This window comes from Panthera uncia (assembly GCF_023721935.1).
Source record: "Panthera uncia isolate 11264 chromosome A1 unlocalized genomic scaffold, Puncia_PCG_1.0 HiC_scaffold_17, whole genome shotgun sequence".
Classification (NCBI taxonomy): domain Eukaryota; kingdom Metazoa; phylum Chordata; class Mammalia; order Carnivora; family Felidae; genus Panthera; species Panthera uncia.
Genome location: NW_026057577.1, coordinates 145587644 through 145614559, shown reverse-complemented (window position 1 = coordinate 145614559; position 26916 = coordinate 145587644). Strand labels below are relative to the sequence as shown.

Here is a 26916-nt window from a genome sequence, read left to right as displayed (position 1 = left end):
GAGTTACACAGCCAAAGAAATTTCCAGGCAAAGTGTTGGAGGTGCTGCCTGGTTTCTTCTTGTTGCTTATGGCAAAACGTATGAGGAATGAAAAAAAAAAAAAATGAGGGAAGGAATAACAAACAAGAAGGGCCAGGGCAGAATGACTTTGGAAATTCTGAGTCTCTCCCGATGACAACCAATGCTAAAATTAAGAAATAGCTTCTGAGCACTGTCAGGAATGGTTGGCAGAGAGGGAAAATCCGCACGTGTGATGGTACAACCTTCTGCTAAAACCTCAGAAAGGCCAAAGGATCAGAGTGGTTTCAGTTACACGGGGGATGCTCTGAGGCGGTCAGGAGCAAGGGTGTGCCTCACAGATGGTCTCGATCATAAGCAGGCCCCAGGGTGTGGTCCCTCAGCCATTAGGAGGATCCCCAGCTGGAGAAGGGCTATCTCAAAACGATCTGTGGGTGTAGATTTGTTTACGAGAGTAAACTTCAAAGAAATCCACAGAAGACCCATAAGGGATGTTTCCGCAGAAATACCAGCTTGCGCTGAAACGTACAGAGGAAAGTCCAAATGAAATGAATACTGGAATCCAGAATTCTACTGGCAGGAAACAGGTTGGTAAAACTCCCCAGCCGCAAGCACATGCTAACCTTCATGAAAACGAAAAGATGATTCAGGAAGCAGCAACGAGAACTCAGAAGGCAAAGCCAAGAACCGTGCAGAATTATGCACGGGCCTTGAAACTTAATCGAGCAACTCCCAACACATGTTTGGCTACATTTCAGAATTTCTATGGAGCAGTGATGCTCCTGCACTCTCATTCTCCCTCCCTTTTGAACAGAAATGTCTATAGCTGCTACCTTTCCCCTGTCCCCCCATCACACATTGGGTGGGCTGGTGGCGCAGCTATCTCGTCTCTGAGTTTAGAGGAACAACTGCCAGGGCGCCTCATTCGTATTTGAGGCTGACTTAAACGATAAGGTTTTGGAATATTCGGAGATGATTTAATGGTATAAAACTTTTAGGGACCTTGGGAATCGGTGCAATACATTTTGCATATGGAAGGGCCACGGATGACTGAGGGACATATAACTGACTGTGGCAGATACTCCTAGGTGACCCCAATGATCCTTGCCTCCTGGTATTCATGCCCCGTGTAATGTCCCCTCTTGAGTATAGACAAGGTCTGTGACTTACTTCTAACCAACGGAATATGGCAAGATGACGGCATGTCACTTTGCAACCGCACTGTGTAAGACCATCCTGATCATCCTGCCAGGAGACTTTCGTCCTTGCTGGATTTGAGGAAGACAGCGGCTGTGTTGGGAAAACTCGTTTGGCAAGGAACAGGGTCTCCATTTGGCAGTCCACGCAGGGCTAAATGCCGACAACCAAGCCCACGAGCGTACAAGTAGCTCTTTCCCCAGTCGGTGCCCAGATGAGACCACAGCTCTGGCTAAGCAGAGAACCCAGGTAAGTTATACTGAAACTCCTGACCCAGTAAGGCTGTGAAGGACTGAATGTGTGTTGTTTTAAGCCACGCTCGGTTTTTGGAACTATGGTTACCCAGGAAGAGGAAACTAATGCAGAAAAAGACACCTGCATTTTGATAGTATTTACGTAGAGGTCCACTGCTTCATCCTTGTTGGTGCTTTCCACTTGGTTCTTGGTACTCAAGAACATCATTTTCCAGTAAATTTTAGAAAAGAGAAACAGTGTCCACGCCTTCCAAGGTACATGTAAAAGATAAGGTCGATTATTTTCTTTACCCAGTACTTCAGAAAAAATGATGCGAATATTTCTGAGATTTATGTTGCCATAAAGCTTCCATCCACATCCTAGACATTCTGATCCAATGAAGTCATTAACTCTAATCCTGGCCTTAACTTAGGGACTTTTCTGGGGGAATCAATATATTCACTCGAGGCCACTCAGGGGTTCTTTAGGGTCGATGGTGTTGAGAGCAGAAGGGTGCAACGGTATAACCCGGTACATGCCTAGTCATGTGTCTTTCATGGAGACCAGAGTCTCCTCAAGTTTTGAGTTTAGTTCTCAAATATGCGTAAGGGATGGTGTTCTCACAGGTGGAGAGGCCTCCCACCTAAGACAACAACCAGAAAATCTCAGAGCCGTTTGCCGGTGAAAACAAAGAAACTGACATCGTATGTACTCGTTTTTCTAGATTTCATTAGTCTCTTGATGGCTTGATTAGCCCCTAAGAAGGGCTGTTCAACAGGGAAGCTTCAATTTTACAGAGTCCCTGTTCTCACCATCCACACATTGACTAGGCAAATTCAAATAATCTTCCATTAACCAAATATGTCTTTTGCCCAAATGAGCAGGTTATTTTTTTTCCGTAAAAAGGGAACATTTTAAGCGGCAGTCCCCCAAACACAGTCTTCCCTGAAAACATAGCTTTACCAACAATCGCGAAACGCATACAGAACACGCATACATGTTAGCCACAGAGTTAAATGGCAGCTTCCTTCCTGTGCGCTCAGCCTAGGAAAGGTGCCAACGGGAATAAGATTTGCAGGGGTGCTACGACTGGGGGGCAGCTTCACACTGATAAAGGTGACATTGCCTGGAAGGGCGGTATTATGTGACGGTGTATGGCATTTTAAAACTTCCGACCAGTTTTAAATCTTGTGAGGTTAGAGACAGCAGGGAGACAACGCGCCCATAATCGGTCCTCCCGCTTATCAACTGGTGCTGGATGGGAAAAGGTAGGTTTGTATAAGACTATCTCAGGACTACTTCAGAAACAACCAACCTCGCTTTGTGAAAATCATCTTTCCTTTTCCTCTGGGTCAAAAGGGATGAAAAGTTAATTGGTGATTTTGGCACACAGCGACGAAAGAAAGGAACGATTCTCCCAGGTTGTTTTGAGGTGGTAATGAACGCCTCGCAGGGAACTATCTGTACAAGTAAACCTGTTGGTTTTGTCTACACAAATATTGATTGCGTAGCAAATAACCGCATGCAGTATTTTTATGAAAGGCTCACAGTGAACCCATATCGCCAGATACAGTCCTCACTGCATTTTCATTAAAAGGTATCGCAAGCCATTTTGTTTCACAGGGGTCAACGCAACACCCTTCTGTTAGTGTGGCAGAATAGGAATCCGGACTGACGTGAAATTCACCTGCTTGGATTTTCCCCAACAATCATGAACTAGAACGTACATTAAATATGCAGAGAAAGAGCCAACCATCACAACTGTAGATTATATGAAGCCAAAGCCAAATATCTGTTGCTACGAAAAGCTCCCCGAGGAGCTGAAGGCTTAGAGTCCACCCTGGAAAAGGATGCCGCTCTGGGCTATAGAGCCGCCTCTCTGAGAGGATCGGTTAGTAGAGGGGCATGCGGTTATAAATGTACCCAGATCCTGAAGACGTCCTCACCCCGCTCCGGCTGCTTGACTTAGTTCTGATGCAAAACCCTACTGCATCTGACCACTGCCATCCGGACCTGGGGCCGTCTTAAGTCCTACCTGGAACCGCGGGTTTGGAGACTGGGTCTGGTTGGATTTTAACAAGAACGGATTTTCCCCAGTGGACTCTCTTTCTGAGTCCCCACGGAGACCAGCACCGAGGTGCCCGCTGTCCCCACACCTCCGCTCCCTTGGGGACTGCTCAGCCAGTCAGCTGTGCAGGCACCAGGGTGGTAGTGAGGCGGTCGACACGGGGCTTTGATCAAAAGTAAACGATGTCGGGAAAGGAACAGGACGATCGGGCTCGACAGAAAGGGATGCCACATACAAGCTGAGCTCCGTCCCCGACTAAAGCCGCAGGGGGTTGGGCCACACTGGAATGGCAGGCAGCGTGAGGATGGCGGTGTGGGGGCAGAGCGGTGCCTACCTCTCCTCGCGGTTCTGTCCCACGCACACCCGGCCCCCGTGCCGGGGGGTGGGGTTGCTGCAGGATCGCTGGCGCACCTGGAAGCCGATCCCACAGGTGGTGCTGCAGGGAGACCACGAGGTCCAGGGGGTCCAGCCTCCGTTCCTGGGGAGAGGAAGCAGCAGCGGGGTCACGGGGTCGAACTGGCGCAGTCCATCCCGCGTGCACCCACCTCCAACTGACTTCCCGTGCCCGCCCCCCCTCACCCCCACCGTGGACCGCTGGCTTGCGGCTGGGAAGGGAAAGGGAACGGGAGCCATAGGACCCAACCGGATGGGCTGGGTCCCGGGAAATCGGGGTCCCTGCGAGACCTTCTCCTTGGTATCTGATTTCAGGGTCAAGGTTTGTTTTGTTTTCTTTTTGAGAGTGAAGCTTAAAGTGTGCTGTAAATAATTTAAAACGGGCTGTATTAGAAACTACTAATAAGTTTTAGTTAGGAAGACGTTAAACTAATGAAAAATAAGTTTATTTTATTGAAAAGCAATTAGAGATGAATTCCTGAACCTCTAGGTTTTATACTTCTTTGACTTATACTATATAATTTATAATCTACAACAAGTGCACATTTGAACAAAATATCATCTAAAACTACCTATCATGCTTACTTTTAAAATCTATTAATAACAAAAATCAGTAATTCTCTTGATAGCATTCGCATTGATAAAGAACCCTGTAATATCCAAAGCTTTAAAACAAACTATTAAAAATGAAGGAAGCCAGGAACATCTGGGTGGCTCGGTCGGTTAAGTGTCTGACTCTTGATTTTGGTTCAGGTCATGATCTCACGGTTCATGACATCGAGCCCCATGTCGAGTTCTGCACTGACAGTGCATGGAGCCCGCTTGGGATTCGCTCTCTCTCTCTCTCTCTCTCTCTCTCTCTCTCTCTCCCTCTCTCTTTGCCTCTCCCCTGCTTGCACACACACACTCTCTCTCCCTCAAAATAAATACATAAATGTTATAATTTTTTTTTTTAATCCTGAAGGAAGTATACTTTAAATTCAGATTCTTGGCTATTTTCTTACAATTTGACAAAGATACAGAGAGTAGAAACAAGGAGTGCAAATTGCACATAACTCTATTTATGTTATTACATATATAATATGATAGGCTTATAAAATATAAAATTAAAATAAAATAAACAGCTTGTATAAAAGTGGTTTATAAAGTTAATTGCCACTGACAGCTAGAGGGATTTTTCTCTTTTGTTTAATATTGTACTTTTCCTTTGAAATGCCTGTGCTCAGCATGTTTGTAATTTAGATATCTCCCTTAGTAGTTCCTATTATTAATAGTTCCTATTATTAAAGAACAAATTGTAGGCATTTTTAAGGATTTATTAAAACATTTTTAAGGATTTATTAAATCCTTAAATATTTGTTAAAATATCTGTTAAATCCAGAATCCAAACTCCCATGTGAATAGTCTACTGCATGTGGAATATATTTCTCTAATGACATATGCTTTCTATAGATATGTTATCCTCATCGGATTTTTATTTCCACTGAAAACGACTGACGTTAATTGTTATTTTTCTTTATACATTCTTTTAAAAACATGCGGGTCCACCCCTGTGCCACTGAAGCTCAAGATATAAACGATAATCTGAATATATAATTTCTAAAATAATTTCAAGTGACAATTCCTCTGAGAAAACTCTTGGTATATTTCATAGTTCTCTATTTTCTGCAACTTCTTCATGATATAAATAAAATAGTGATGCTTTACTGCATAATATTATAAGAAATTGGCTTTATGATAATGTAACCAAGTAATCACAAAAAAAGACAGATCCTTCCAAGTTGCTCATAAAGGTAATTAGAATCTTATACCCTGTTACCTACACAATTTTTTAAAAAAATCCAAATAATTCATTGGATTCTATACAAAAATGGCCATTTTAACATAAATAAAAGGATCTTTTTACTTCCAAAGTTTCTTCATATGTTAGCAAAATTGTCAGTGAAGGAAAACATTTCTTTCGAAATTGTTTGGAAATTCTCCATTTCCTAAACCTGTTAACAAACATGACATTTTGTGATATATTCTACTTACGATACAGGGGGCGCGTGGTATACAGAGAAGTGGGTAAATGGAAGTGGATATAAATAACAGAAATATAGCGAGTCAGGAAATACATGAGAGCAACCGTCTACGTGCACCCGGCTTTGCAGTCCTGGTCAATGTTGCTCTGAAGCACACGTTGTGGTACACAGCCCCTAACCAGCACCAAGTAAGCATGGATCAGCTGATGAGCCATTTCGAGGGTGGAATCAGTCCAAAACGACCCACTCGTGCATTGAAAGCACCACTAAAATGGGTTCCATTCTTCAATTACTAAGCTGAAAATCACCGCTAATTACATTACAGGTCTGTTTAGAGGATGAGGGTCAACTGGAACCAATGCCAAAGAGATAGCCACAAACAAGCTGCGGTCATGCACTTGATGGTCCTTTCTTTCCCATTGAACAGTGTAAAAAAGAATATCCATCACTGATCATAATCTTCAAACAGTAACAGCTCTGTAACTTTTAGACAGTGTCTGCCATGCCTCGATGGAAACCACCTGAGTTTGGTGGAAAGAGCGCCCCGTGTAATGCCATGTGGACACGCCTCTGTTTTCCGTAACAACACAAATAGTCTAATCTGTGTAGTCCTGCGGTCTCCTACCAACCTCGTGGAGTGACCTGGGCTGGCCTGAGAAGGGGAGCGGAGGGCAGAACGCACCCTTGCACCTCTCCCTTCCTCCCCCAACAGCTTCTCCTCTTGGGCAGGAAGCGCCCTGGCGCTCTGGGCTCTCCTAGTGAGCGATCGCAGATCTGCAGTGTCAGGGATGACATAGAGGACTTGCCCAGAGGTTTCCGCGTTCCAGATACCCTCGTGGAAACAACATGATACTTCTTAGAAATACTGTAAATTAACAAGCAAGTGAGGAGGGAGCTTGGAGACTGATTTGAGAGGCCTTCCTGATGTTTGTTTTAAAATATAAGATGCTGCTGTGGTCACGGCACTGAAGGTGCAGGGGAGGGGAGCAAACTGACTATAGTGAAATAAACAATCTGGCAACAACAAATTAATAGGCAGGGGAAACAGGAAATCAACCCAGTGAATCATTGATGAAATCGTTCTCCTGGTTATTCGGTACTGGGATGTTAACTGAGTTGGGGTGTTCTGGGCTCAGGTCGACTAGAGAGCAGAACAGAGCTGTCTGGCAAGGACTTGGCTTCTTCCATCCCCCAGCTACCGTCAAAGCCCCCCCGGACTGCGGCCCTAGCCTCTCCAGCTGCTCAGGGTGCTAGGGGGCTCAGAACTGCAGCTGAGAGGATCTAACCACCATCAAGGGCTGTCCCAGCTACGGGGCTCCCCGTGCATTCAGCTGAGTCCTTTTTCAGGGCTGCAGCCCACAGCAGTCCTCCCTTGGCCCACGCTTCCTTCCTGCCTGCCCTCACAGGTGTAGGCGCTTGGGACATTCCCCAGTCTCCATCCTGCACACAAGTCTCTGTGTCCTGACCAACCCAGGTCAGGCACAGGCTGTGTTTGCTCTTAGAGAAAAAGTTCCATAAAGGAAGGTATAGGTAAGAAAAATAGAAGGCTGTAGAAACCTATTTCATTTAGATGACAAACTCCTGTCAAGGATCCAGACCTTCCCTGGACCTTCTGCCTTCCTACTGGCTAGTTTTGTTTCTCTCTCTCTCCTCCCTCTCTCCATGGCTCCCTCTCTCCTTCCCTAAGAATTAGAATTCAGAAGTGACACGGTGTCATGAGGATGCACATTCAAACGTTTACTTTAATTGTAAAATGAAACCCTATTTTCCAGATCCATTGTCAGTCTGACTCGGCCCTGCTTTGAAAGTCTGGCTTAGCTAATTCCTTTATATCGTGGCTTTCATTTCATACGTTGAATGACCTCAATCTGTAGCTCCAAGGTGTTAAGAAAAAAAAATATTTAAATGATGTGATGTGATAACAGCATGTAATCAAAGACATACTTGCAAAATGTATTGAACTAGCAATATTTTGAATTTCCCAACACTTCCACTGAGTGAAACAAGGTGCCTATAAAGAATAACAGGTTTAATTGGAAGCCTCTGATCAGCCTTCTTAAAGGCTTTCTGATGCACTCTGCACACACTGAGGAAGGACTGGACAGTAGTGAGTAAGCAAAAATGGGGGTCTGCAGGTTAGGTGCTTGGCTATGTTTCGCTTCGAACAAAATTGAAGGCCAACATAAACAGGTTATCAACTGATAAAGGGCAATAACAGCAATCTTTGGCATGAGATCACCATGCTTTCGGCAGGTAACTTCGAAAGAATCCAGAGAACTGCGTGGAAATGCTATGATCTTATATTTCCATCTACTTACAGGAGTCATACCTGTCAGTACTTGTAGACAGAAAAATAAAAATGTAAGAATGGAATCGATGCTAAGCCCTCCCCAAATTGGGCAAGAAATTGCACTCGTGCCTAAAGAGGAAAAGTAGGTGGGAGTTTTAAAAAAATTGCCTGAAGGTAAGAATTTCCAGTGAGATCTCACATTTTAAGTGTGAAAAAAATATTTGTCAAAACGTGTAATATTCATGTATTTGAGATTCATCATATGGCAATTTTCAAAACATATATTCAAAATATTTCATCATAAAGCCTATGGTTATCAGAAATACAAATTTTGTTTTTGAATTCCATGCATGTAATTTGTTATTCTGGTAGTTGCAGAGAAGCATGATATGGTGACCAGTGTAAGACTTTTCAACATAAAAACGTAATATGTTAGGATACGATTCTATAAGGGAAAGAGAATAAAAATAGGAAATTTAAGAAGGAAAACCGTAAATTCTCTGAATGTTAAATTAGAGCCTGTTCATCAATTTCTTAAAGGGGCAGGTGGCTATCAAATCACTAAAGCGTTTAGAGCCCATAACACATTTAAACAGGGACGTAACAGAAATCACATCTTTGCAACTACTAAAACTTTTTAAATATTTATGTATTTTGCGAGATAAGGAGAGAGGAGCAGAGAGAGGGGAAGAATCCCAAGCAGACTCCACACTGTCAGCACAGAGCCAGATGCGGACGGGGCTCGATCTCACAAACATGATCACGGACCTGAGCCGCAATCAAGAGTTGGATGCTCAACCCACTGAGCCACCCAAGCACCCCACGAGTACTAAAACTTTTGATGAAAAACAATTAGATGCCGATCTACGAGTATTTGAGGGGCAATCTAGTGTATCAACGTTATTTGAGGAGGGCTGATGAGCGGCTGCTCATGAAGACAGCTGCTTCAGGAAACTCGAACTGTCCAAAGACATACATACACGGTGAACGTGCCATGCACACGCGTGGGCACGTGAGCTCTGGCTGCGACCCCAGATCTTCCTTTCCAGCTCCAGGAATATCGACCCCACGGGCAGCCTCCGAAACTACCAGAACCGTCCCCCTCGTGCTCACGCCTCGGAGGAGTCTGCTGCAAAACAGCACATGTCGTTTCCCGCATCTGCACGAGGGGACGCTTAGGACGTGGGCTACTGGGGATAATTTGCGTTTGATGCGGGAAGTGAGGTCAGGATTGGGCGAGCTGACACTGTGTATGCACCTCTGACCTCGCACGGCCTGGGAGCGAGGCCGGGGGCTCTCTTGCCTGTAGCTTCTGCCTTGATAGCAGAGGCTGCATTTCTCCGGCCCGACTAAACGTCGCCAGAAGCATCACATCTGCTTCATGAGCACCTCGGCGTGTGTCCATGTCAGTGTGCCTGAGGGACAGGGAGCTGCGACTCCATCATTTGCAAGGACTGGCTGTGTCACAGTTTTCTGGGTGTGGCCAAATCTGACTTCAGACTTGCTTTCATCCTCAGGAGGCACCTAATGGCCAGGGCAGGGTGGAGGGCCTATGGCACTCACGTGCCCCTAGCCACTGGGGTCCCTAATGCTGGCAAAGGAAATGGAGGCCCGCGAACAGCCGCCTGGATTAGGCCAGTTCACAACGAATGTATCGTGTTCTACCGGTAGGGGCTATTGGCCTACGTATTCCAGAAAAGGACTTTGATTGCCATGGACGTTTCCCTCAAACAAGACAATAACATTGTGCACACTGCAAATACGTTTCCTAATCTCATGATGAACACATTAAACACGTTTAGATTTACAATCTCACTTATAATTTAAAATCTCCTCCCAGGGGCGCTCGGGTGGCTCAGTTAAGCGTTCAACCTCGGCTCAGGTCACGATCTCACGGTTCCTGGGTTCGAGCCCCGCGTCGGGCTCTGTGCTGACAGCTCCGAGCCTGGAGCCTGCTTCCGATTCCGGGTCTTCCTTGCCCCTCCCCCATTCACCCTCCATCTCTCAAAAATAAACATTAAAAAAATAAAAATAAATAAATAAAATAAGTAAAAAACTAAAACCACACCTCCTTCAGTAGATCACGTAACTTTTAAGTGGTAAGTGCACCTGTCCCTTGCCACCTCCCTCCCGAAAAAGGGAGATGCACACCGAAGACGACGTCCCCCCTGCTCTACGGTCCGCCCGCACACGGGGGAGGGCACCAGTGTCGGGAGGGACACACCTGGAGCAGTTGGCGATCTCCATGCGGGGGCCCTCGCACTCCCAGCCTCCGCACTGGGGGGCTGGGCTGTCGCAGGAGCGCGTGCGACACAGACAGGATCCCACGGCGCTGCCATCGGTGTGCGTGCAGGGCGTCCACGGAGACCACGCGCCGAAGTGCCCGTCCACGGTGAGATTCCTCGTCTAGGAAGCAGACACAAGAGAGGAGGTCAGGAAGGGTTAGGGCTGTAAACAGAGAGAAAAATTGAAAAGTCTCTCACAGTACAATCAGAGCACGTTGAGAATATTTTGATGTTAAAGTTCAAGAGGGATGAACAGGGAGGGATTTCAAAGTAAGGCGGCCGAGGTCATTGGTGGGGGCCGTGATGGAGAAGAAGGGAGGGGTGGAAGGGGGGGGGGGAGGGGGCAACGGGGGAGGGGAGTGAAGGATGCCAAGGGCTTGGCCATCAGCCGACCACAGAATTGTCCACTAATGCGAGAAACCCAAAGAACGAGCAGAACTGGAGTGAGAAATCACAGATGTGCAACTCTGTTGAATTTTTATGTCCCGTAGAAGAAAGATTGGCCAATTTGTTTCATTTAAGACCTGGCCCAGCTCAAATGTCAGCCAGCGCAAACTGCCAACAACATTGAATTTTTGGCCTATTGAAGCAGCCGGGACTGTAGTAGCCGGTAGGCATATCCCGGTCACAGCCACACCGTAACCTGCCGGCAAGGAAGGGCCTGGCAGGAACCCGCTCCCGCGGGTCGGGGCAAGGAAGGGGCTCTGAGCACTGAGAGGGGTGTGCGGGCCTAGAAGGGGCCGTCCAACCAGCACGCCCGACCTGGGAAGACCGCTGGGGACTGTGCCCGCTGCCGCCTGGCTGGACGGAGCTCCCCATGGACATGGACGACTGGACGACATCAGGTCACCTCTGACAATAGAGCCCAGGGTGGTCCGTGAGTCCTGGGACCGAGTCCTCAGTCACCCTGCAGGAAAAAGCAGCCTGACCCTGAACGGCCAGAAGGAGGCCTACAGTCCAGACCTCCTAACTTTAATATGGCAACGTCGGTATTTCTTAGCACGACACACGAAGAAGACGGAACGTGGCTGTGTTCTTTCACTTCCCCTCTGCTGCTCCCAGCTGCTCCTTCCTGCCCTACCCTAGTCGTGACACGTTTGAAGCCTCATCATCCACGCAAGACAGGACTCCACGGACGAGGCAGGTCGTTCTTTCCAGGCCACGAACTGTCCCCGTACCTCCCCATTTCAGAAAAGTGCCAGTGCCGTATTTTGCGCGTGAAAAGCACAGGTGAGCTTTACTTTTGTTCCGTCACTTCTCCAAGTACAGCAGGACGGAGTCCACATGAAACGTGTCCGCGTGCGCTGACGTGGCTGGTGCGTCACCTCCAACTGCCACAGTTTCACTTTCTGCCTCCCGCTTTCTTGTCAGCACTCTAACCTTTTATATCCACTAGGTGGACGAAAATCCAGAATTCCCTACCATGCCGGGCTCTTTCCAGAAGAAGCAAAGAGGAGGGAATAGAGCTGGATTCGAGGTGACTCACTGGACCTGACCCAGAGTGACAGTGACAGTGAACACTCAAAGGCAGATTTTTCCCAAGAGGAAAAAGTCCCCGTTTCCAAGGTCCATGACCAGCTTCGGTCAGGATAAAAATGCAGCTCGTACTCTGACCGTAAGTTTCCCTGGAGCCTTCAGTGTTTTCTCAGAGAACCGAGCCCCATATGACAAGCTGACTGAAGCCACTAATCACTCACACCAAAATGTTCTTAAAGCAGCAAAGGCCCTGCCACTTGGGAGTTCCCACGTCCCTCCACTACCACTGACCAGCTCACCCTCTTGCCTCGGCCCCAAAGGGCTCTCATGTAGGTAGGAAGGGATCAGTCATTGCCTTCACTTGATTTAACATGGAACCCAAGCTAACAAATCCCCTCACGGGCCATTAAATCCAAACAAACCCCCATGTGCCTTTTAATCCAAACCTGTAACTGTCCTCAGCCTTTCAGAGAGAGAGAGAAGAATGGGGTTATGGGGACTGGGTGAGGCAGAGCGTGGGGAAGGGCAGCCTGACAGGGCTGCAACCTAGGCTGGAAGACAGCAAGGAAGACATACCCCAGTGTCTCTGCTCCTGCCCAAGTCTCCCACTATCTAAACCCAAGCCCGGGTGGGGGGCAAGCTGGAAGTTGGGAAGGACAGGCCCATGGGGCAGAGAGTGGCTGGGGAAGGGGATGAAGGCCAGCACGGAGCACTGTCAGGAGACTTGACCCTCTGTGAGCCATCTGGTCCCTTCCTTTTGCCTCTCTCGTAAACGTCTATGTTTCTAAACCTCGTCTATGTTTCGCTGTCTAACATATGACGGAAATAGGCATGGAGACTGTTAGGGTCTCTCTAGCTACAGGAGGTTTGAGGAAACCTGGAACCCACAGAATATGGAGAAACCGAAGACTGGTGAGGCCAGGAGAAATCCACTGTGATCATGACAAAGGAATGATCGTGGAGACAGAAATCATCCAGAATGTTGAAAGAGGGCAGACTGTGATGGAAACATATTTAGGCTTCACGGTCATGAGTCAAACCCACAACCAAGGTAAACGTCACGCGAGCTAAATTCATCAGTAGGGTGATTAGAAGTGACATCAATACAGGGCAGATACAAGTGAGACAGAAACAGGCAGGCAGACAGACAGACAGACACGGAGAGGAGGAGTCAGAGTCACTGCCTGTTTCCTGACAACTTTGAGGTTCCTGTCCAATTCATGCGTTCTCTTGAAATTAATTTCCAGTCCTGGAGGGAATCTGAGAATCTGTTTCTTCAGCCCAAAGGGCAAGAACACCAACCAGGGTGGAAGGTTTTTTATGAAAGAATCACTTTGAATAAAAGGGGTTTTGCATTCATCATGGGGATCATTCCTTACCATTCCGGGGAGACAGTAGGTAACTGTGGGAGGGCTGGGTTGGCATCACCAGCCGTGCCCTTAGCAGGAGGGTCTAAGGCGGTCATGGGAACCCCACTCACCTGGGCCAGTGTTGGGCCCACGAAAGAACATGTGACCAGATTCTGGTCAAGGAGACTCAAGAGGAGAGTGAAAGAGGAGTCCAGAAATGACTTTCCTGCAGATAAAAGCAGAATATTCTCTCTCTCTCTCTCTGCTGCAGACACTGTTATGTGAGAATTCGCTGCTTGGTGCCCCTGTGGAGAAGCAGGCCAGGAAATAAGAGGGCTGCTCACCCACAGCCCCCCCAAACTGGGCATCAGAATCACTCCTGAAACTGCTGCTTCCCCATCGCTGGAGGGTAGAACTGGTCCTTTGTAAGACCCTGTTCACAAGGAATTTAATTCTGGTTAGGCCTACGAGTTTTACCGAAAAAGCAAACGTAGATGTAAGAAAATTTTATAACATGCCAAAGATTGCCCGACTCACAATTTGGAGGGTATAATTGAAAATACTGGTCAGCATTTTCCTGTCCATGAGACCAGGGTTGTAAAACCTCAGCACTATTGACATTTGGGCTAGAGGATTCTTTGTCGTGGGGGCTGCCCTGTGCATTCGTGATCTCCCTCGTCCACCCACTATAGATGCTAGTGGCCCCCCAGCCCTGGTTGTGACAACCAAAGTTTCTACGGACTTTGCTGGATGTCCCTGGGGGCAAAATCTCCCCCAGTTAAGAACCACTATTTCTCAAGGAGTTAAAAGTGAACTACCACATGGCCCGGCAATTCTACTTCTGGGTTTAGAGCTGAAGGAAACCAAATCCCTACGCTGAAGAGTTAGTGGCACCCCCACAGTCACTGTAGCATGACTTGTGACAGCCAAGACACGGAAACGACCTATGTGTCCACTGAAGGATGAGTACGTAAAGAAAATGTGCTGTATATACCACTCTTTTATATAGTATATTTAAAACTATATAGGAGGTATCTCATATACCTCATATATGTATAATATGCAATTCATATATATCTCATATATATATATATATCACATGTATATATCACACATACACACACACACACACACACACATATATATATATATATCATATGTATATAAAATACATGAATACTATTCAGCCATCAAAGAGAAGGAAATCTTTCCATGTGGAAAAACATAAATGGACCTTGAGGGCATTATGTTAAATGCAATAAGACAGAGAAAGATAGATACTCTACGATATCCGATACAAGTGAAATCTAAAAAGAACCCATATTCATAGAAAAAGGGGTAAGATTTGTGGCTGTCAGATGCGTTGAGTGGGGGAGAGAGGAACTAGGGGAAAGAAGGTCAAAAGGTACGAACTTTGGGGTGTCTGGGTGGCACAGTTAAGCATACAGCTCTTGGTTTAGGTGCAGGTCATGATCTCATGGTTTCTGAGTTTAAGCCTGGTATTGGGCTCCGTGTTACTGGTGCAGAGCCTGCTTTGGATTCTCTCTCTCTCTCTCTCTCTCTCTCTCTCCCTCCCTCCCTCCCCACCTCTGCGTATCCTCTCTCTCCAAATAAATAAATAAACTTTTTTTTTAAAAAGGTACAAACTTCCAGCTTTAAGATAAATATGTCTTGGACAGGTCACGTACGACATGATGGATAGAGTTCACACCGCTAGATGGGACATTTGAAAGTTGCTAAGGGAGGAGCTCCTTTTTTTCACAAGGGAAAAAAAAAATTGGGGGGATATCTACATGAGATGATGGGTGTCAACTAAACTTTCTGTGGCGATCATTACACAATATATGCAAGCCAAGTCACTGTGTTGAACACTTTAACCTCACACGGTGCCGTGTAAAGCTGTATCAATTATATCTCAGTAAAACTCAAAGGGAAAGAAAGAACCCACCACACTAGACATCCTTTTGTTTCCCTGTTTGGGCGCTGGCATAAGATAACAGTCTTCAGGCAAAGAGGTGCCACACACATTCTCTTTCCAAATGTATGTGAGTAAAAGTTGAGCTAAGACGACAGAGAAAAAGAGGAAGAATTGGACACGAGTGACAGTAAATGAAAGAATGGAGTGGAATGAGGGAGAAAAAATTAGAAGAGTTATTGCAGTAAATATACACTGGAAAGCAAAAGGAACGGCCCTAGCCGGTCATTAGTAAGAGTAAATGGTGATGGCTTCACAGGGGAAGAGTGGGGGTAGCTGCAGATGCTGAAGGGCAGATTTTCAATCCAGGACCCCTGCAGTTGGTTCCATTAACTTCTGGAGCAAGAAGAACTTGCAACACGCAGAAAAGCACGTGGGCAGTGGGTGGCTCTCTCACCCACTTTAACCACACACTCCTTTTGACGCTCAGTATATTACTTTGAGGATCTGCCTAAGGAACAGATCCATGAATAACGGGATGGGTTCTGTTGCTTCCCTTCTCCATACGAGCACGTCTTTTTGTATTTTGTTACTTTTCTTCAGAAATCAGAAATAAAGCTATCTAGAATATATTATCTGTGGTTGTGCTATCTCCAGGTGTCTGCCTAGCGACTTTCTCTTTGAAGTATGTGCTTCGTTTGATAAGATATTAATGACTAAACCATAGTAAAGCATATACCACACGTAGGTACTTCCGTGGATGCCAGGCATGTGACGAGTGATTTCTATGTGTTAACCCTGGAATCTTCACAAGGTCCTTTGTATCTACATCCCATTTTATAGACAGGGGAACTGAGGTTCAGTTTAGGCTCAATTTATTCAGAGTACTGGTTGTAAGGGACCCAAGAATCGGTGTAAACAAACTAATCAAGAGCCTGCGATCTTAGCCACTTCATTCTGTGATTCTAGATCCTTCCCTGATGGGAGTCTTGTGCAAACCAGCACTTACATTTTTATCCATAACTGTATAATAGCAAATTTCCCTTTACCTAGGACATAATGGATTTCTAAGTGCTAGCTAAGTAAGATTCAATTTTTGCTAACAAGCATAACCTGTAATCCCATGTTTAAATCCCTCATGTTCAACTCATCCATTCCCAAGGAACCAAGCATGTAGATGCATTTGATGGGTACAGAAATCCATGGAGTGTGCCTTTAAGTTCTTACTGTACTCCAACCATTATTCTCTTATAACTCAAGTGAACTCTTCTGTTTTCTACTGGGATGTTTTTTCAGAAGTCAAAAGATCTTCCTTCATGCATTTCCAAAGTTTCACGCACCTTTGGTCAGAGATGGTAACAAAACAGGACATTGGATCTGCCCCTTGGAACAGACTGTCTCCACGTTACAACATCAACTTAATTTCCCTAAGTCTCTCCCCATGAGTGAATTACACGAGGGAAGGAGAGCACCTTTGAAGAGGACTAAGCGGGAACGGCATGTGACCTCTTAGTCACATAGACAAATAGGGACAGTCTTTATTGCCTCGGAGCCACAGGTCTTCCACTCGTGAAACGGAAGCGGTGATGCTTACCCCTGGGGTGATCATGCATATCCAATGAGATAATCCACTGAAATGGCCTAACACACCACTTAGCACATGGTGTAGACACACAATTAACCTTAGCTCCCTTTTCCTTCTTTTACAGTAGATTTCACTACAAAATTCAGAAACAATGCCTTACCGGCTATCTGAGCATAAGATGCAAGGTGACCACCGGGTCACCTGTCATTGGGTGAACCCATCAGCCACTGCTCTGGGGAGACGTTGACAGCTGGGAATGTCATTGTCTTGTAGATTGAGGATAATGTCAGAAGCACCGGATTCGAGTCCTGGTTTCTTTCCCAATGTAGTTTTAGAATCTTCTATCAACCCCTTCGACTCTGGTCCACAGTGCTGCTATGTAAACGGAAGGCTCTGGGTTCAGTCCGTGCTAAAGGATCTTTTTGCTCTAAAGGTGCTATTTACACAGTGTCCTGGGAAGAAGCTAGCTATTGCAAGCCATCGAGGTGCTTATTTAGTATACGTATTTTGCTGGTTATTGCATGATGTATTTTGGAACGGGGACTCATCGTATGATGTATACCGGGAACGAGGTACCCACAAAGAATGTGGACGGTGTTCGGGCATAAATAAAGCTCAGGGCGATTCTTAAGACTACACTATCCTCATCAAGCAACACTGCAAGTTATACAGGACATAAATAATATTCAAATGACTCCAGACCTGTAAATTTAGATCTTGCTCAAGCAGTTCAAATCTCTTAAACTGAGAATAATGTTTTCAATTATAATTACGTAAGCCACCAGAAATTAATCGATATGTCAGTCACTATTGCCTTGTCTCCTATACCACAGAGATCCATAAATGTTTTAAAATAGGGAGCTTTCAATAGAAAATAGGTCTTTTCTGGCACTAAGTCCCTGGGGAAACCCTGGGAGGGTTTCCCGGGGTCCAGCACCAAGTGGAACTCTCTAGAGAGCAGACGATCTGTCCATGTTCTGAATGCAACACTGACTGGGGAACTCAGCTCTGCTACGTCATTGGTCTGAAATCTGTGAAGACTGACTGGGTAGTTTCCCACAGAGACTGGCATTACCCTCATTGTCGTCCACATTATGTGAGCTCCCCATAAAACCGTCTCCATTTTTAGTGTTCATTTTGGGTTTTTACATTGGATATAAGATGCTCTGGTCTCATTTGAAAACCACTCAGCTTATAAACCTTAATTTCTTTTGGATATAGACATGTAGATAAAAAAAGCTGTTTCACTGATTATAAGATTTTTTAGTATATGTGTGAGTATCTATCTATACACTATATATATATATATATATACTGCTGTATATGTATACATATATATATGTATCTATCCATACACTATATATATACTGATATATATATATAAATATATAAATATCTATACAAATATTTATATATAGATATTTATATATCTATAAAGAGATATAAATATAAAGATATATAAATATATAAAATATAAAGATATACAAATATCTCTGAAATCAGTTTGTATCTTGCAGTCTATGGCAACATTTATTTTCTTAATAAAAACAACCAATGGTGTATCAGAAATGATGAAATACAGATTTAGCCAATAAAATTAAACCTTTCTTCTATTTTAGTCAAAAATTTACAAATAAAATAGGAGCAAAATTACATTTTAATAGCTTTTAAAAATACCTAAGACTTCTCTGTCATAATGCTAATACTTTTCATCTAGCTCATGTCTTTTTTTTTTTTAATTTTTTAATGTTTGTTTATTTTTGAGAGAGACTGAGCACAAGTGAGGGATGGACAGAGAGAGAGGGAGACAGAATCCAAAGCAGGCTCCAGTCTCTGAGCTGTCAGCACAGTGCCTGACATGGGGCTCGAACCCACAAACCATGAGATCATGACCTGAGCCAAAGTCAGATGCTTTAACCGACTAAGCCACCCAGGATTCCCTAGTTCATTTCTTTCTAAGAGACAGGTTTTTAGAAAGAGATGTACGATGACTATAGTTGTTAAAAACCAAAACTATAGACCTAAAGTGGAATTTCTTATGCTAAGCCCCATGTCACCAAACTGAGATTTGACCTAATTACATACAGTGCTGGCTCTCCCAGAAAAGGAATCTTCAACCAATCAGGAAATGCCTGTGCAGCACTAGCCAGCTCATCTGACTGATAGACCCATGCCATCTACTAAGGAAAAGTAACTTTGCAATAAGCAACCTGCTTTTTTGCTTAGAATAACTTCCTTGTTCCCACTTATTTCTGTCTGTAAAAGTCTTTTGTTTTGTACGACTCCTCAGAGCTCCTTTCTATCTGCTGGGTTGGATGCTGCCTGATTTGAATTGAGTTCTGTTCAACAAACTCTTAAAACTCATATGCCTCAGTTTATCTTTTGACAAGTAGTTGGGTGTACGGGAGTTCCCATTCTGTATGGCAGCCTATCTAAATCAGACAACTGCACAGCTTCCTGTCCTGCCTTTTGCTCCAGGGGACATAACTTGCTGTCTGTTGTTGGAGGCTTTGCATATTCTTATCAAAAGTGTATGTATTATATATTATATATAGACATATATGTATGTATATATAGAGAGAGACAGACAGACGGAGACAGAGAACAGGGATGGTTCTATAAAGCGGAGATGTGAAGGGACAGCCCTCCCATCAGGGCAAGTCCGTATCACCCTGTGACCTTCTTTGAATTTGAAATAGAAACTGCGCTCTCAGCAGCAGTGACAACTTTCGTAACAACCCGCTGGCCACTTTTTAAATGTTAGGTCATCTCCATTTTTTTTCCTGTAGAAATAGACAACGCATGTATTTGTTGTGAACCTAGTGGGTGACTGTGTCACGATTTTCCATTACATAATTAAGCATGTCTCAGATCTCCACGAAACCATGTGTTTTGGAGTGGAGGCCTTACCGCTTGAGAAGAACTGTTCCTGTAAGAACTGTTACTCCATTCTTCTGCCCTTTTTGCCACTAAAATGCTGGCTCATACATCTATGAGAAGATGCACCGATTCTTGGGGAGTACACGCCCATAATTGAGAACGACAGTTCAGATATTTCTGTTTTCTCCAGCTGCAAAGATTCAAGGTGAGCATCTCTGTGCTTTGAAAGTGTTATTCAGAAACGAGAAAGAACTCAGCACAAACACTGGCATTTGTGTAATCGATTTCAAGAAACAGTGAGAAAATTTGAGGCTAAACAGCCCAAAGGACTAGCGGCGAATTGATCTGTCAAGCTCTGCTCAGAGCCTGGATGTGGTGATCACACCTTTGCAGTAAAAGGCTTCTATCTCGTGCCCACATTTGGGACAGGATGCTGGTTTTACTAATCCTAGCCTTCCCCATGTCACTGCCTGGTTTTCTTCTTCCCCTGGAAGGAGAGGCTGCATGAATATGTGGTTTAGGTGATGGAAAGGGTAGGTCCCTTCATAGGAAACAGCGTGTCCAGATGCGTCGGACATCTGCGTCGGAAAAACAGCGTGGGCTTCCCGATACCGGAATGTGCCTCTTCTCTTCTCACCTCTGCCTTGCAGAGGTGTGCCCGAACTGACAGTCAGAGAGATCAGCAGCTATGTGACAGCACAGTGACTTCATCATTTTAAATATATGGAGGCTAACAGTTCCTGCTCATATTCTCTGAGGACAGAGAAAAGAATCTGAGATCACTGCATTTAGGGTTGTAAAGACAAAGGGAAAAAAAAATTAAGCTGGTTCTTACAAGTGAGGCCTCAAAGAGATAAATTGGCAAAGAAAATTGTTTTCCTCCCTAGATTCAGAAAACCTAGCTCCAAATGGAAATGAGTTTCTCTTCCTTCTGTGGGTTCACAGCGGGAATGGCCATCGTGCTGTTTCTCCCAGACCTTCCCGGGACCCTGGGCAGGATCCAGAAGACTGTCCCGCCTGGAGTCCAATAGTAACATCCTTTACTTTATTTTTTCAAAAGCTCTACTTATCTCAGTTTCTAGAATTATAGCTCCCAAGGGAAATTGATGGGTGTGGAAGTCACTATTTTACTCATGCTAAAAAGGGCAAAATAGTCCACACCAATCTCTGGAGAGAAAATCCAAGAATGAGACAGAGATACTACATCCCATTTCCAAATCAACAGTGTTTTCTCTTCAAGTATTTCTCTGCAAAGCAGACAAAAAGCTTATGGCAACATCCCACGTGGCTCTGGTGGAAACTAAGAGCTGAATGAGTTGAGAGAGCACTGGGTGTGCGAGAAAGGTCCCAAATGCATGGCCACCACCGACGTGTGGGTTAGGATTTAAGACAGCTGAGTGCCCACGGGCAGGGCTTTCTGAGGCCGGGGAACACGCGCACTTACGGGACAGGTGGAGGTGCTCTGCTCCCATTGTGTCATGCTTAGGCTCTCCTCCAGGCTCGTGCATTTCTTCATCACCATGTCCCAGCCACAGTAAGGGTCCTGGGCCCCAATGCAGGCACTGCAAACACACACCCAAAGGTCAGCAGAGAGACAGCCTTACCCACTACAAGAGACATAAGCTTAGGCGAGTCTGGCCCTTAGGGATTGACATGGGAACTAGTTGCAAGAAACTAGATTTTAGCCTGCACACGAGAAAACAAGCCATCAACATACATCAGCAAGTATCTAATTAAATCAAGCGATTAATTTTGGTTGAAATATGTATACTTATCCTAAGATACAGGGGAAACAGCTAAATGTGCCGCTGTGAGCTTTTTGGGGTCATGAATAAAGCTAGTCAGAATTTTGCAATGTTCAAAAGTACGAGACGTTGTTACCACCGTCACCATCATCACCACCATCACCATCATCGCCATTATCATCATCATCACCACCACCACCACCATCATTATCATCACCATCATCATCACCACCATCATCAACACCACCATCATCATCACCATCACCAGCACCACCATCACCATCATCATCATCACCATCATCACCACCATCACCATCATCATCCTCACCTTAGTTACAGATGTTATTTGCGGAACACTTACTTACAAATACCAAACACTACTTACAAATACCAAATTATTATCGTTTAGACATTTAACTCTAATGAGGGAGGTAGTATTATTTTTACCTACGGAGGAGAAAACTGAGGCACAGAAGATTTAAGAAATTGGCCCAAGGACAAGCAAATACACCTGAAACCCTTCAACATGGTTAGTTTGAATTTAATAAATTAGGGAAGTCTTCCTTTTGGGTACCGTAGCTTAAAAATGAATTAAAAATTTTGTCAATCAATAGTTGTTTAATGTAGCTCCAACTACAATATTCAATAAGTTATATCAGAACTATTATATACATCGTGGATATTTTATTTCAGCTTTGTCTAGACGAGAGAGTTCATACAGTACCAGGTACTGGGGCATCATGAGATGAAGATTTTGGCCCATATGTTATAAATACAAGAGAGGGTGTTCAGGGGCAGAGGGAAGCAGAGCGACAGTGATAGAGCCAAAATTATACAAAAGATGACCCCAGAGGCAAGCAGGGCATCAAACACTGGAGAATCCTGTCTCTTAAGGGACCAACAGGCCAGGCGTGCAGGAAATGGAAGCACAGGAAGGCAAGGTAGTGCAGCAGGGAAGTGTTAATGTCTTCTTAGAGGTAAGGGGCCCCTTACAGCAGGAAGAATCTGTTAGAGGATTACCAATTAATCAGGAGTAGGACCAGAAATCATAGCATAACTATCAAATGTGGGCCAAGGAGGTGCTGTAAGTAATAGTAAATTGCTAATATTAATGATACAAAAGAAGCGTGATTAACACATCAAATACGTTAACCACATATGAAGCACTGCTCCAAGAACGTGACCTCTATTAGCTCATTCCGACCTCAGAGGACCTTACAAATGCAACACCTCAATTAGCTACCGCATTTATTTTAAATGAAATAAATGTAATCACTTTAAAAGGAGGAAACCAAAGCAGAGAAAGATGAAGCATAAGTCCCGCAGCAGGGGAAGATATCTCTAAAGACAATAAATCAAACAATAATGGTATAAAGCTATTATTTATTGTTGCTATGTAATATATATTTACCAGCCAAAGAAATTCAGAGACAAGTGGTTAAAACTGGTCCTCCTCACAGCAGGACTAGGTCATGGAAACGGGGGTGAAACAAGTGCCTATCGCCATAGCCTCCTTGGAACATGATCCTAAGTGCCTGTGCCCATCTTAAAAAGTACACCGAGGGACGTCAAAATTGTGAATCTGACTGCACCAGGCTAGGAGGTTCCCCTGACAGGAGCTAGAGGAGAGAATCCTCTAGAGGAGACTCAGCAGCAAACCAAGGAAATCATTTGATCGGCTATAGCTTAAGTGGTGGTCTTATTTGGAAAAGCCTGGTTGACTGAGATCGTTTGTTCCGAAGTCTCACTTTCTCAGATTCAAGTGCAGTTGACCCTGGCGTCAGTTTTGATTTGCTTAGGTCAGCTGCCAAGGTTTTAAGGCGATTTCAGTCTAAGGGCCTTCTTATTTAATTACCTTAACAAGCACATAGTACTTTCATGTGAAAACTCCAACAGAACAGTTATCAAGGACAAAATATACGCTTTCCTTCCCCAGAAATAGGCACTATGCACACTTTCATATATTTGGGGGACATTTTCTCCGCACAAACACGTATTCACGTATGGATATGTCTACATATACATATATATTTTGTTGTTTTATATGTACAATTATATGTAACACACACAAAGGGGAGTATACACACAGCCTCCTGTCTGCTTTTTACACGTAAAAATACACTGTGACAGGGCGCCTGGATGTCTCAGTTAAGCAGCCGACTCTGGACTTTAGCTCAGGACATGATCCCAGGGCTGCAGGATCGAGCTCTGCGTCGGGCTCCGCTCTGAGATTCTCTCTCCCCTTCTCCTTCCACCCCTCTCCCCCCATCATACTCTCTCTCTCTCTAAAATAAAAAATTAAAAATTAAAAAATATACTTTGACATTTTCTTTTGTCAGTATATACAGCTCTACCTTATTCCTTATATGGCTGTGTAATATTCTGTTACCCAGAGGAACGAATATTTATTTAAATCCTTTAAAAGCAAGGCTGTAATGCACATCTTCATGTGCATTTTTATAATATTTTTTTATGTTTATTTATTTTTTGAGAGAGAGAGAGACAGACAGACAGAGTGCAAGCAGGGGAAGAGACGAGAGAGAAAGAGACGCAGAATCCGAAGCAGGCTCCAGGCTCTGAGCCATCAGCACAGAGCCCAACGTGGGGCTAGAAGCCATGAACCACGAGATCCCTATTTCATACTGGATGCTATTTTTTTTTTAACTTAGCCCTTTCTGATAGATCAAAACACTTTTCTACTCATCTGTTCTATTTACTCAGTTGTGAGATTAAGATTGTGTGTGTGTGTGTGTGTGTGTGTGTGTGTGTGTGTGCATTTATGGATTATTGTATTTCTGTTCATGTAAATTTCCCATTTGTAACCAATTTCTCCTTTATGCTTCTTTTTGATTGACTAACTGGCTTCACTATTTTTATGCAGTCATTGCAAGTGATAATTTCTGTATTAGAAAATTAACCCTCTGTCCATAATGCTTCACATACTTTTCCTACTTGTCATTAGTATTTTTTTTCTCAAGATACAGATGTTTTAAAATTTTATGCAGTAAAGTTTATATGAGCCTTTTTCTTCACAGCATCTGGATTTTGTGCATACTTTCAAAGAACTTCCATGTTTAAAAATCATAAAAACATTTATGCAGGATTCCTTCTGGTCCTTTCATATTTGATCAATAATTTCATTTGACTCCCTATCTGTGATCCACCAGAAATGTATTTCTGGTAAATCTCCTTTTCTCCCTCCTAAAAATCAAAACAAGTAACAATGACAAAAAACCACATATTTTTTTAAGCTAAACTTCTCAATCTCATACCAACACAAACAGGCCCAGGGCTGAGAAGTAACAACAAGGAAGCTGGGGATGTTTTGTTTCGTTTTGTTTTCCTTTTTCTATCAAATTCAGACAACCTCTTTTTTAAACACAAGTTTACAACACTAAGTGTGAGCACCAGCTTTTCGAAATCTCTAGTTCTTGAGGTCCGGGAATATAATCTTTTAATAACTTACTTTTTAAAACTAAAAAGTCATTTCAATGATCAGTTCCATAGAGTAGAATTTGCCCTGTATATAAAGCATATCCCAAATTTCTCAATTTTAAGAATTTATTTTAAAGACACACAATTGATTTAATAACTTTTTTTTAGGGAATAAGAAAGATGAGAATAAACCAAAGACTGTGTAAAAGACAAAGTGCATTTTTGTATCTACAAGGTAAGATATTTCACATATTGTCACTAAGCTCAGTGTAAGCAAATCAGCCCTCAGTAACATTGCCTGGGCAGATGTTTTGTAGGAAGTTTCTGGAAATCTGAAGACCCCTCAACTGTGAGACAGACCTGGACACAGGTGAGAATTAAGAACCTTTCTGCTTCCTGCTGCGACCTCCTGGCTGTGAAGGCATGTTCTGACCCACAGTGTCCTAGTCTTACTGAACCAGCCATTTTGCCAGAATGCCATAGTATATATCACATGTCAGAATTCTGTCTGGGCACGATCCCATTTTCACAGTGGTGAGCAAACAGGAGGGAGCTACACTTACACAATTATTCAAAGGGCCTGAATTCCCTTTCATGTTTCTTTTTTTTTTTTTTAATTTAATGTATATTTATTTTTGAGACGGAGAGAGACAGAGTGCAAGCAGGGGAGGGGTGGAGAGGGAGGCAGACACAGAATCTGAAACAGGCTCCAGGCTCTGAGCTGTCAGCACAGAGCCCGACACGGGGCTCGAACCCACGGACCGCAAGATCATGACCTGAGCTGAAGTCGGACGCTCAACCGACTAAGGCACCCAGACACCCCTTTCATGTTTCTTACTAAAGCAACAGGACCATTAGACAAAATTCAAATTCTGAAAACAGGAAAATTCCACCAACTCCCTAACTTGGCCCTCTGGCCTCTCTTTGCAAATCTGCCTGCAGAAGTGAAACAAGGCCACAAGGTTACACAGGATATTTTAAGCTGTTTTAAATGAAAAGCCGCTTGTAAAAACATCTTTCTTCCGATAATGTTGACGGCTTGCCGCATTCTTAACATGCCACTTATCCTTTAAACTATTAAAACTTCTCTACAAGCACAAATGCCCCTTCATTAAAAATTCCATTTATATATAAATGTTTTCCTCAGTCAAAATATTTCATACCGTGGCAAAATTCTGATGAGCTCTACCTTTCCACTAAAGTGTACTTCCAGAAAAACCAACCATCGTAACTTATTGCTTTGGGAAGGTAGGTCTTTCAAAGACACCGCATGCAGGATCACAGATGTCTTATTAATGTGGCCATCTGAAGGTGGCTTTTCTTCACTTTGAAATGTTTTTTTTGTGTGGATGATGGGTCTTTTTAATAGCAAATTTTCCTTACTTGGTTAATAACCTTAGATTATCCTCATTTGATATATTTCCTTGGTGTTAGAAAGTCTCTGATTTCAGAAAATATGTTGGTCAGAATCTTAAGGTTTAATTTAAAAACACATTTATGGAAAAGTACGTATAGAGCTAAATGTATATTCACAGACAGGCCTTAGTTCTTGGAGAAGGATAAACTACTCTCTTTTCCAAGACAGCGATATTAATATTTAACTAAACTCTTCCTTTATTTATTGATTCATTCTATTATATAATTTTTTATCAAATTAGCTAACATATAGTATATACAGTGTGCTCTTAGCTTTGGGGGTAGATTCCCATGATTCATCACTTACATACAACACCCAGCGCTCATCCCAACAAGTGCCCTCCTCAATGCCCATCTCCCACGTTCCCCTTCCCTGCCCCTCCATCAACCCTCAGTTTGTTCTTTGTATTTAAGAGTCTCTTATGGTTTGCCTCCCTCCCTCTCTGTTTGTAACTATTTTTTCCCCTTCCCTTCCCCCATGGTCTTCTGTTAAGTTTCTCAAGTTCCACACATGAGTGAAAACATATGGTATCTGCCTTTCTCTGACTGACTTATTTCACTTAGCAAAATACCTTCCAGTTCTATTCACGTTGTTGCAAATGGCAA

At 43.9% G+C, this 26916-nt stretch overlaps 1 protein-coding gene across 1 annotated transcript in view; it reads right to left on the bottom strand.

Moving 5' to 3' along the window:
• The window catches only part of SEMA5A (semaphorin 5A), a 474488-nt gene that overhangs the window by 70139 nt on the left and 377433 nt on the right, over positions 1-26916 (bottom strand). The window contains exons 13-15 of the mRNA XM_049648285.1: positions 21159-21276; positions 10449-10630; positions 3852-3995 (exon numbers count right to left, since the gene is read on the bottom strand). Coding sequence (XP_049504242.1) covers positions 3852-3995; positions 10449-10630; positions 21159-21276 — 444 coding nt within the window. The remainder of the gene's footprint in view (positions 1-3851; positions 3996-10448; positions 10631-21158; positions 21277-26916) is intronic.